General features: G+C 42.3%; 1 protein-coding gene across 1 annotated transcript; it reads right to left on the bottom strand.

Moving 5' to 3' along the window:
* Positions 1–1,428: 1,428 nt before the first annotated feature.
* Positions 1,429–10,847, bottom strand: LOC137280909 (putative polypeptide N-acetylgalactosaminyltransferase 9). Its single transcript, XM_067812095.1, has 12 exons — positions 10,694–10,847; positions 10,284–10,437; positions 9,794–9,991; positions 9,165–9,304; positions 7,535–7,699; positions 7,169–7,379; positions 6,943–7,060; positions 6,460–6,642; positions 5,911–6,039; positions 5,566–5,661; positions 4,610–4,702; positions 1,429–1,608 (listed from the first exon to the last, which is right to left on the bottom strand). The coding sequence occupies exons 1-12, from the start codon at positions 10,845–10,847 to the stop codon at positions 1,429–1,431; spliced, it is 1,821 nt and encodes a 606-aa protein (XP_067668196.1).
* Between the last annotated feature and the right edge of the window lie 1,734 nt (positions 10,848–12,581).

Below are 12,581 nucleotides of genomic sequence, written 5' to 3'. Positions count from 1 at the left end.
TTTACCTATCCTGAAAACACCTCAGACAAAACAGTTTCCTTATTGGAATATGGCAGCTGGGCAGTTTGATTACAGAGGTCCCTTCCTCAAGGAAGCAGTTTGATATATCAGAGTCCATATCTGAACCTTACCACACTGTCAACGACTGCTACCCCAGCCTGGCGAAGGCCGTCTGTGGTCCCTGGTGTAATGTCCACTCACACAGGTACGTCAGTGGTGGTCAGTACATGTACGTAATATCATGGTCTGCAGAGTGTGTTTGCTTGTTTGATGAGAACATTTAACTGAAGTATTTGTGCGGGTGGCGGTAGTTTATAGCAGTTTGTATACCACTAAACAGAACATATCGACACACGTGCCCGTTGTATCTTTATTGTCGCCATATTTGTTCAATTACATGTACCATTTAGCATCAAATATGATAAAATGGCTTAACGGAGTGACTGCGGTTGCAAGCAGTAGTAACACATACGCCATGTCCATTATGCGTGTTCTGTATGTGGACCGGGCTTTGTCAGCCTTTGACAAGTTATGATATACACCTTCGTCAGTCTATACGTGGTACATTATTATCACTGCGTTCGATATCCTGTAATCAACGTCGTATCTTGATGAGATTCTACTAGAGGGAGAAATCGGGCACAAACTGTAAAAAACAAAACAAAACATTAATCGAGCACTGGCTAATGTATTGTCGTATTGTCTGCATATCCGTAAATCCCAACAGCTGGAAAAGTAAACACAGACGATCGTCCCGTGCATAGCCACTATGATGCATGCCTGGACATACACGGGCAGTGTACATCATGCATACACTATGCGTTAACCCCTAATATCTAATTATAATCATACCTGTCTAATCATCATGATTATTTTGTGTGTTAGCCTGGCATCCATTCATTGTACATACAACGTGGTTAAAACATTTCAAAACAATTTGATACATCCATGACCGTTTTTTCCTTCTCGCTATCGTCTGATTGTAAGAAATTATTGCATGTACACTCCTTAAAAATAGAAACGCATAAGCTCTTTTAGAAGAATTTATTGCGTTAGTTTAAGAACAATTATTTAATGTAATTTCAATGGTAAAAGGGAAAAAAATCACTCGTCTATAGACAAACACCAACACAACAGCAGCCTTTATAATAGCTTCTCTGTTTAGTTGAGAACAGAAGATGGCGTCTGATCTTTGTCTGGCCACCTTTGGCAGCAATTACTGCTCGCCACCGTCTCGGCACAGACTGGATAAGCCATGACCGGAAGCGTGTCAAATTCCCCTGAACCATCACTAAATCAGATATGTGTATGTTGTGTATCCCACCCACTCCATGACACTGGCTCCACCGAATCTGTCGACCTGTCGAAAGCAGTTAGGGGCCAAATACTCCGTTCAAGGAGGTGCCGTGATTCATCACTGAACCAGACTCACACCCAGTTTGTAAGGTTCCACTTCCGGACTGCCTGAAACTTTGGTCGGAAATTCTTCTCAAACGTTGCAGTCCCCACGGCTGTGGCAAGACGATGACGCAAGTGAGCAGACCGGATGTAAGGGTCATGGTGGGAACTCTTGCTTCTCGGTCGCTTCTCGGGTGATCGTGGGCGGAACTGGTTTGCAGGAAACGATCCCAAAGGCGAGACATGGTACTCTGATGAAATGTCTGGCAACTGCTGAATGCGACTCGACAGGTTCAGGCGCCCTGTGGCTGCATTCACTCGTGGCTCGATAATTTCCTATTTTCTAAGCAAAAAAGAATGACGAAATGAAAAACAACGTTTGCCTTGTTTACAGTTCATATTTCCAGTATGTTACATACTCATGTTGAGTAGATATGCAAGTCAGGTCTATACTCTACATACTCATGATGGGTAAGTATGCAAGTCAGGTCTATACTCTACATACTCATGATGGGTAAGTATGCATGTCAGGTCTATACTCTACATACTCATGTTGAGTAGATATGCATGTCAGGTCTATACTCTACATACTCATGATGGGTAAGTATGCAAGTCAGGTCTATACTCTACATACTCATGATGGGTAAGTATGCAAGTCAGGTCTATACTCTACATACTCATGTTGGGTAAGTATGCATGTCAGGTCTATACTCTACATACTCATGATGGGTAAGTATGCAAGTCAGGTCTATACTCTACATACTCATGATGGGTAAGTATGCAAGTCAGGTCTATACTCTACATACTCATGTTGGGTAAGTATGCATGTCAGGTCTATACTCTACATACTCATGATGGGTAAGTATGCATGTCAGGTCTATACTCTACATACTCATGATGGGTAAGTATGCAATTCAGGTCTATACTCTACATACTCATGTTGAGTAGATATGCATGTCAGGTCTATACTCTACATACTCATGATGGGTAAGTATGCAAGTCAGGTCTATACTCTACATACTCATGTTGAGTAGATATGCATGTCAGGTCTATACTCTACATACTCATGATGGGTAAGTATGCATGTCAGGTCTATACTCTACATACTCATGATGGGTAAGTATGCAAGTCAGGTCTATACTCTACATACTCATGATGGGTAAGTATGCATGTCAGGTCTATACTCTACATACTCATGATGGGTAAGTATGCAAGTCAGGTCTATACTCTACATACTCATGTTGGGTAAGTATGCAAGTCAGGTCTATACTCTACATACTCATGTTGGGTAAGTATGCATGTCAGGTCTATACTCTACATACTCATGATGGGTAAGTATGCATGTCAGGTCTATACTCTACATACTCATGATGGGTAAGTATGCATGTCAGGTCTATACTCTACATACTCATGTTGAGTAGATATGCATGTCAGGTCTATACTCTACATACTCATGATGGGTAAGTATGCAAGTCAGGTCTATACTCTACATACTCATGTTGAGTAGATATGCAAGTCAGGTCTATACTCTACATACTCATGATGGGTAAGTATGCATGTCAGGTCTATACTCTACATACTCATGATGGGTAAGTATGCATGTCAGGTCTATACTCTACATACTCATGATGGGTAAGTATGCATGTCAGGTCTATACTCTACATACTCATGTTGAGTAGATATGCATGTCAGGTCTATACTCTACATACTCATGATGGGTAAGTATGCATGTCAGGTCTATACTCTACATACTCATGATGGGTAAGTATGCATGTCAGGTCTATACTCTACATACTCATGTTGAGTAGATATGCATGTCAGGTCTATACTCTACATACTCATGATGGGTAAGTATGCAAGTCAGGTCTATACTCTACATACTCATGTTGAGTAGATATGCATGTCAGGTCTATACTCTACATACTCATGATGGGTAAGTATGCAAGTCAGGTCTATACTCTACATACTCATGTTGAGTAGATATGCATGTCAGGTCTATGCACCGCATACTAGATATAACAGTATTGAGTAGATATAACAGACCAATAACGTTGGTGAAAGATGTCGATCTGGTAAATCAAGGGCGATAACTGGTGCTCAACACCTATTTATCAGATCACCTGTGATCTGGCCAAAGTTCTTTTCACAGATGACAGAGCTACAAGTGTTGGACTGAGTGGACACTACCATGCAGGACAATGCAGTTACCTTCAGAACATGTCTGGGCCACCATTGCACGCCCCACAAGCGTCAGCGGACCAAACGGAACGAGATGGAGACACCACAGTAACCACACAAGTAACGCGTACAATATATGTTTTCTTGATATCATGTTAATAATTCAAAACAAAAATAGTAATATATAACAATTTTAATTGAATATAGTATGCTACAGAGCAAGTTTCGTATGGCCAGATCAGTCTGCTTCAAATGTGATCTGGTTTATGCTTGGACATTGTGATGGAACTACGAACAGTATATATTGTAGTTTAGATATGACATGGTATGATGTGCCACACAAGCTGTCACTCGCCCATCACCTGTACACTTGTGGAGGAAGTGGGTGATGTATGGCACAGGGGAGATATTTGATGATATCCATGAATGAAGGTAAGGTGTAAGAAGGTAGACAACGTCATGTCATATTCTGTATGGATTTAGCTGACGAATGTAGGGAAACAAAGACCACCACACTGTATCATTCAAAAGCTTACAAGTTCAACTCCATCTGAGAGTGAAGGTAAGATGAAAGGCATTTGTACATGTTGTGTAAGTGTATATGAACAACCTAAAAGTTATACCCCTAAATGTGGCCATGCTGAAGCAAAACGGTGAATAGTTCTGCAATATTGAGAATATGGATCCCCTGTGCCCAAACGTCGAGTAATGTTCCAATATTGAGAATATGGACACGTGGATTTAAACCCTGAATAGTTTTACAATATTGGGAATGTAGACAATCTGAGTGCAAAACCTGGATAGTTTTGCAATATTGAGAATGAATCGCAAAAGCAACCAAACCAACTTTTATGACATGTCAGTCAACTACATTCATTCATAATATCTTTGTAAAAGAGGCATCGATAACCCTTCCTAAAGACACAACGACTAGCTCATGTCCTCTTCAAATGACCGATTTGATATGAACTATGGACAATGTTTGCCCCTGTGTCTCATGAAGCTATGCAGGGCGAGGCGTGAGTGTCCACACCTGAGACCAGTGACTAGAACAGGGTTGGACGGTGAGAGTCTTCTTGTCCGCCTGTAGACACAGTCCATCGCTTTTTTCTTGTAAGTACCCATCCTGTGAAAATAAATCGAGGAAGAAATGAGTACCGTGTTTGCTGAAAACATTATATTGTTTCAATCTGTGGCGAATGGAAACTGTTCTATGGTTAATAATCAAAATGCATTAACACTTCTACACAATTCCCTTATTGTGCTAGTTACATCTGAGTCAGTGTAATAACAGTGCATGTGGAGAGTGCATGTGGTAAATATACCTGAGTGTATGTCACAAAGGCTTACCTGAGTGTATGTGACAAAGGTGTGTGAGTATGTGACAAAGGTCTGTCTGAGTGTATGTCACAAAGGTCTATCTGAGTGTATATCACAAAAGTCTGCCTGAGTGAATGTCACAAACTTCTACCTGAGTGTATGTAACAAAGGTCTACCTGAGCGTAAGTTACAAAGGTCTACCTGAGTTCATGTGTCTACCTGAGTGTATGTCCAGCTTGTTCCGTGACGCAGGTTCAGGGAGACATTCCCGTCCTTTACATACAGGTGTTGATGGTAGTTCCAGATCTGGCCATTGTCACGCATACACCAAAACTGAAGGTTGAGAGATGAAAGTGGTAGTGATAGATGCAGACGATATTATTTCCTTTAGGAAAAAAAAACAGACATGAGGTGTGTGTGTTATCCATGCTGTGGAGATACATTGACTGGCCAGGTCCCCTATTATCTCTGCTGATAGGAGGCTATTCTAATTCCTACGGTTACTGATGTAGGTGGCTCTTGCGATAGGCAAGGCCGTGATGTCGGACACGGCAGATGAACATTGCATGGCAAAACCACAAACACATTGTTATACTGCCAGTTATAACACCTTGACATTGTTATAATGTGACTAGGTCGTGATTATACTTTACGTCCATATGGCATTACCTGGTTGTATCCATCGCCTTCGCATGCGTTCATATACGGCACCCGGGACTGTCGCCCCATCGAGTCTAAACAGTTACTGTGGGCAGCGTTCCGAATCTAGAAATGAAAAACTAAACCTGAAATAACAGGACTTCTAAGTCAAATTAACATGAACGTGAAGCGTGGCTGATGGTAAGTATTTTCCGGTAAGATGCAATGTAACTTTCAACGTTTCATTGGTCGATTGGATCATCAGAAAGAGCCTCTACCACCAGCATCGTCAAGATCTACCAGCCCCCGTGTAGTGCCTCGGCCTACAGAATGGACTGAGACTTTACATTGAGTGTGAGCATACAGGTGGCATACCTCTCCTACAGTCAGACAGTCTGTGGGCACTGGGAGTTCCGGGAGCACGTTCTTCAAGTACCATTCAAAGTCGTGGCAGTGTAGACTCCGACGTAGTTCTTGTCTTTCCGAGATATCCCCAACAACAACCTGAGGGGGAATAATACATGCAAATTAGCCCGAGTACCCTGAACACTGTACTCAACGGATATTTGCAACCTGCGTCATACTGACGTTAAGGACGCCACCTAGAAGTAATCTTCTTCTGTACGCTCTCGCGTAGACGTTATATTGATTCTAGTATTCTGTTGAAAGAATACAAGTTTTACACCGGTCTTTATAACCACCTATCACCGGCATACTAAACCATTTGACCCTGTTGTTGACCTTCTCACTATTTCCACTCTGTCATTGACCTTCTCAGAATTCCCACTTCTCAATCTTTAGGTCGCCATATTTCTACTCCTTGCTTCATTATTTCTACCTCCTCTTGACTTCGTAAGTTCTACCTGTTCCTGACCTCATCATTTCTATCTGTCTCAGAATCCGATGTTTCTACATGTCACTAACCTTGTCAGATCCAATAGTCTCGTAGAAGAACTTCTTGTAGTCATCCATCCAAACCTCGGCCACTCGGGCAGCGTTCCTCCTCACACTGCCAGGAATGGGCCAGTGGATGCGGTTGTTGTGGTGGAAGATGTGACCTACATGTGAGCAGGGCAGCAGCTCCACGCTTCCGTTACACATCCACACCTGCTCCACAGACAGAGAATAATGACACTGGTGACGTAATACAAGCAGCATCCAGAAAAGTAGTAGCATTTACTGTAAGAACTGTGTCGCAGACATGTGTGTGCTCAGTTGGACATGAAATTTTGTCACAAAGTTAACATGCAACACATCTCTACCACAGGGGATTTGCCACCTGTCTATTGGTGTCTTCTTTTGTGATGTGCGATATGGGGGTGTATTATAAAGTGTCAGTCTAATGTTGGAGTGGGATTATGTGGCACAACTGTTAGACATGACCGGTGACTCCCCTTTCAGCCAAACCTTGAAAGACAGCTCGATGTTCTCTCCACCCCAGTAGTCCAGTCCTGGGTCGTAAGCCCCCAGCAGAGTAAAATAGTCACGGGATATCGCAAACAACCCACCAGGCATTGTGGCGGATCTGAAAATACACACGGACACACGGTTTAGTTGGACCATGTGACTCATCTGTGATCAAGACTCGTGACACCTCGCTAGTGATGGTGCCAACAGTGCGATGTTCACTCACTTGATGGGTGCTGTCGGAGAACGGGCGGGTTTGGTACGGAGTTCATGGATCCCAATCCATCTGAAGATGAGATTTGACCAGGAGAATGTCCCAACGCTGAGGGGAGCATGGGGTTTGACTGACAATGTGTCCGGCTTGATAGACTCAATTCTTGGATAGGGGACGGCGTAAGGATCCTCAGCAATCCGATCCAGCAGGGGTTCAAGCCAACCTAGCAACAGGTACCTTACCATTCATCATCGCGCCTTGCCTCACGGTCTCCTTTTGAATATTCAAATAAAGTAGAAGATTGGATACTTATCAGTTGAATATGTTTTCATCTTAAAGTGGCCATGTTACAGGATGATACTATAAGACTGAGCCTACCTGGGAAACACTCGATGTGTGAGTCGAGGAAGACAAGGACAGGGGCCACCGCGTGCTTGTAGCCCAACAACCTTGCTCTTATAAGCCCCTCCCGCTGACCTGTCCTAAGTATCTTCACTATACCCAGCGTTGACATGTACTTCTCGAGGACTGCACCAAGGTGTTCTGGACAACATCGATGTATATATTAGGCTGGCTGTACCAGTTGCGTAAAGTCATAACTGTTTAAGTGTATTGAACGAACACTTTTTTTCTGAAAATGGAGGACTTTGGTGTAGCCTAGTGGTTACAGCGTTCGCTCGCCACGGCAAAGATCCAGGTTCGATTCCACACGTATGTACAATGTGTGAGGCCCATTTCCCTTGTGGGAAAGAGAGGATTACGACTGCTTCCCTAGGAGTTAAATGTATGTTAACCGTATAATACATGGTTTTGTTAAGTATGAGGTTGTGAAATACTACAAACTGGGGACATGGGGAGCTAAGAGGGTGTTACCTTATCTCAGAGCAATGGCGGAATTGGGACATTGGGCAGTTTCAGCGAGATAAACCATGAAGACCACTGGGAACAATATGCTGAATCGTTTGGAACTCTACTTTGTGGCCCATGATGTCATAGGTGAAATGAGGACAGCGTCTATATTGATGGCAGTAAAATGTATTTTTCAGGGGCAATTCAGCTGCAGCACCAGGGACAGGGGACAGGATGTGTGTAGTAGTGAGTGTAGTAGTACTAGTAGTGAGGAATCACACCAACCCATCAACCATCTGAAATCACAAACTGGTATACATATGAAGTCTTGCCAGGATATATAATGTAGTGAGAACGTTTCTCAGGAGGACAAGGTCAATGGATAAAAAAGGTATTTGCTGTGGTGACATGGGAATAAAAAAAATAGGACAGGTCAGGTAAGTACTGCTTTCAGCCTTCACAAGCAGCCATAGTGTCGCCCTTGTCAATTTGGATCAGAATTAACCAACTGGAACATGGAGAAACAGCTGCTAGAGGGAACTGAGGCACAGCACAGGTTGATGAATAACTACATCTGGTGGTCCCTTTCTCTCAAGTCTTCCCTCGTGTCAATATTTTAGTGAGTTGATATGGTCTTTTGATTATGATCAACACTTCATTGAGTATTTTAAGATAGTATTAGAGATAAATTGCATTTCATTGGTCTACTTTGGAACCAAACGGACTATAACGTCAACGCTCAACGTCACTACACTGTACAATCTCATACCTCCTAGAACATAATACTGCCCGAAAATATTTTTCTGAACTGCTACTACAACCTTGACGTCTTTAGTCTAGTAGATTGACTTTGTCTAAAATTTCCAGTCCGATTCAATGTACACAATGCCTGAAAATTTTAGACAATGTACACATTTACTGGTTATTTCAGTCATTGTATACATTGCCTGATTGTAGAGATTGACTGTAACATATATTTGTTAAAGAATTCCGTGAACAAAGCATTAACCGCAGCAGAAACCTATTCTCGTCTTGAGGCAAAGGGTTGGTTATTGTCTTGATGTATCGAAATTTCATTAGTATTTATGCGGACATCCCGTGTTAGCTAATTGTAAGTCTTTGCTTACTGCAAGCGGAATAAAACTGTAACTGTTTCCACTTGAACAACTGAAAGAAATCATCTTTGTGGTCATGTTCTCATCTCCATTTCTCCTATCATCTGCATGAGACTCATCACCCTCATCACCCTCGTCACCTTCAATACCCTCGTCACCCTCATCATCGTCGTCACCCACCCGACTGAAAAATGAACGAAGGATCTAAACTCGACCCTTACAATTTGTGTCAGATACATAATCACTCCACAATGTTCTACAGCCATCACACAAACAGAGACTCATTTAGATTCCAGTGTTGAAAACAGAGTGAAGAGCCGACAACTGAAACAGACAGAATATGGCCACATTAATTAATGCTAGATACTGAGACATGGCTACTGCAGACGGGTGACGTGAAGAACTTTGTACCAGCAGGTGTCAGTCTCCTATGATTCCGAGTGGAAATATCTAATGGAACAGTGGCGAGACGAGAGCAATATTCATTTTTTTCCATATAACATGAATATTCATCACAATTTCGAGTTCGAGTTCACCCAAACTGAAGAATGGCAGGTATGAGACAGAGATTGCGATTGCTATAAAACCCGATGCAACCTGAGTGATCCGGTCCCCAAGACTTATTAGTTATATAGTTGTAAATGAGATTTTGCTAGACGAGAGGACCGTGTACCAACTACACAGTGGTAAAGGATAGTCACACGCACCTAGGTTTGACGCATCGTCAACAAGGATAATCTCCTGGAGGAGGTGTGGTGGTGAACGGTTGATGACACTGTGCACGGAGCGCAGCAGGGTGGGCCACTCTTCGTTGTGGAAACACATGATGACACTCGCCTTAAGACTGTTCTGGTGACTCAGAGACCGACATCTGGAACGGTTATTGAATACCATGCATGCATGTGTTTGATATTTGTTGTTGTTGTTGTTTTCATTTACTACGACCAAAGAATACCTTATGCACTTCCACAATCACAGAAACATCTTGAAATGATTTCTCAGGTAGCTTCTCTTCTACTTCTGATACTATAGCACATCTCTCTGGCCCCTGAGTTCCTGGGAACACAACCTACCACACTTCCTGTCTAGTCACTGTGTTCCCGGCAACACAATCTGCCACACTGTCATGTCCCTGGGTTTCGGGAAACACATGCAAAACTTACTCTGGAGGGCCTGGTTCCGGAAGTCGGCGGGTCACGGAAACAATTTCACCAACATTCTGGGTAGACCTATTTTTCTTGCAGCCTTCATCAAACGTCTTCTTTGCTTCTGCTGAAAGGTGGTTTGGGAAGACGGTCACTGGGCTGCCATACTCACCTACGAAATGCAAATTTCATGTCAGTGCCAATGTGACAAGATCAGACGTGGAAATATATGGAGTTACCTTTACCTTTTTTTAAAATAGTTACGTTGGCAGTGAAAATAGCGAACGTTATTCCAAGTGCATACTTGTGAATAAAGATAATGTTTTAGCAGTTAATGCGTAAGTTTGTACACTGTTTGGGATTTCAAGGGAACGTATTTGTCCAGTATATTAACGGTGAAATAACACCTTCCATGCTGTCGCCCATACCTCTTCCATGAGGTGGACTTTTTGCAACAAATGGAGGATACGTGATGTCATCTACACCATTAGACCAGATTCCAAACTTCTTTGAGTTCCATTCCCGACCGACCATGTGTTGGTCAAACACGCCATTGGGTGCCGACCTCACGCTGTCCCCCATCCTAAGCCCAGACCTGTGATTTGACCCTGTGTTTGTCCGTGGGACAGGTGACGCCGTCAGGTAAATGATCCCGACAAACAAACCACACAGGAACATCATCAGTCGCATCAGACGACGTGGTCGGATGAACGTCAGCAGCAGCATGTCACACTTGCGTATCTTCAGTGTTGAGCCACCGGTATAGCATGAAACCTGAGGATGAAGATGATGAAATATTTCTTTACAACACTTTCGACCCGTTTCGCTGACCATGGATTCAATTTCTATTAATCTTATTGTTGAGGACACTCTGACGTCGTCAAGTAAGACCCAATCACGTGGTTGATTTGCTCTGAGTGGGTATGTCGGCAATAAATGCAAGTAAAAAGCTTGGAAATGTGATTAAGTTTCCTTCGTTCGGTTTTTCTTTCAATTTCAGTGATTTTAAAAATTCCGTCCAAATTGAATGATGATATTTTACAACGTGTTTGTTTCTCATTGACTAAAAGACCAAGGAACATCGTAAGGAAATAGTAGAACCTTTCGCTACAGATTACCATGCCACTTAGAAAGTGGCCAGTTGTAACAAATACCGTATCTGGGATAACACTTTCTTCGTAAGGTACAAATTCGCTAGAGTGTAACTGAAATGTCCGCAAAAGATGGACCAATGAGGATCAATGATGGCTAAGTAGGCGTTGAAGAAAGGTATCCGACTATGGTTGTGACAGCATTTACCCGGCACAAAGCTACCGTCACTGCAATTATATCTCAGATAAAATTATTTTATTACAAAACATTCTGTGTAGTATTTATTTTGATATATCAGAAAAAAATGGGCTGCAGAATCCATAACACTTACACTTTATATAAACCTTACCACACTTGACCACTGCTGCCCCAACATGGAGTAGGCCGTCTATGGTCCCTGGTGTCCACTCACACAGGCAGGCCAGTGGTGGTCATTGCGTGGTCATAATATCATGGTTTAGTTACACTGCGGAGTGTGTATAATTGCGTTGTGTCTGATAAGAACACATAACATATTGTTCGTGTAGTGTTGACATGTAGCAGTTTATGTTCTTACTGACAAACAGAAAACATCGTCATTAATCTTCAAATGTTGAATTAAGTACTTCAGGTACAATTAAATGTTACGTTAATGACGTAACTAGTGTTTGAATTAATCAATAACGATGAAGCATGGAGATGTGGCTGGCTGTGCAAACTGAACAGCATCAACTGTTCGTCCACCCTGCTAATGTTGCGAAATTTAAAAGTACATTAAGTTTTTATTTTTTGGTTTAAATGAAGGATTCAGGCCGAAACAATTACCATCGTCATTAAATGAATGATATGGTATCCTGTGTCCGGATATGTTTGTAATTCAAATAATTGCGTATGTTTTTAGAACCCTGTTTTATGTCATCCACCTGTCACCTGTCTCCGAGTTGATAAAATTACAATTGTTTTTTTTTTCACATTTATATATTTGATATCAGGAGACACGAGGGTTTGATTCGTCATTAAAAAATCACTCTTCATGACAGATGTTCATTTCTGAAAAAGGGTAAGCGGCTTTCACACGGCAGACTAAAGTTTGACAACACTAGTTGTCAAACTCGAGTTTAAGAGTATGAACATTCCACCAATTTCAGAGTTGTCAAACTACTGTCGAGAAATGAAATCGGTCTCTTTTCTCACCAACTTTTCCATCCAGTTTTCGGTGTTGTCAAGTTTGACGTGTGGCGTCTG

This window comes from Haliotis asinina, chromosome 4, assembly GCF_037392515.1.
Source record: "Haliotis asinina isolate JCU_RB_2024 chromosome 4, JCU_Hal_asi_v2, whole genome shotgun sequence".
NCBI lineage: Eukaryota > Metazoa > Mollusca > Gastropoda > Lepetellida > Haliotidae > Haliotis > Haliotis asinina.
Note: the sequence above shows the minus strand (reverse complement) of the source record. Positions and strands in the feature narration are given on the sequence as shown.

Excerpts from the sequence above, each read along its gene's own strand:
- LOC137280909 (XM_067812095.1), bottom strand. The coding sequence starts at position 10,847 with ATGGGGGACAGCGTGAGGTCGGCACCCAATGGCGTGTTTGACCAACAC. Across the intron at positions 5,662-5,910 it reads ACTGTCTGACTGTAGGAGAG|ATTCGGAACGCTGCCCACAG; the intron begins GTATGCCACCTG and ends TTTCATTTCTAG. Across the intron at positions 1,609-4,609 it reads GTTCTAGTCACTGGTCTCAG|TTCCGCCCACGATCACCCGA; the intron begins GTGTGGACACTC and ends CCTGCAAACCAG.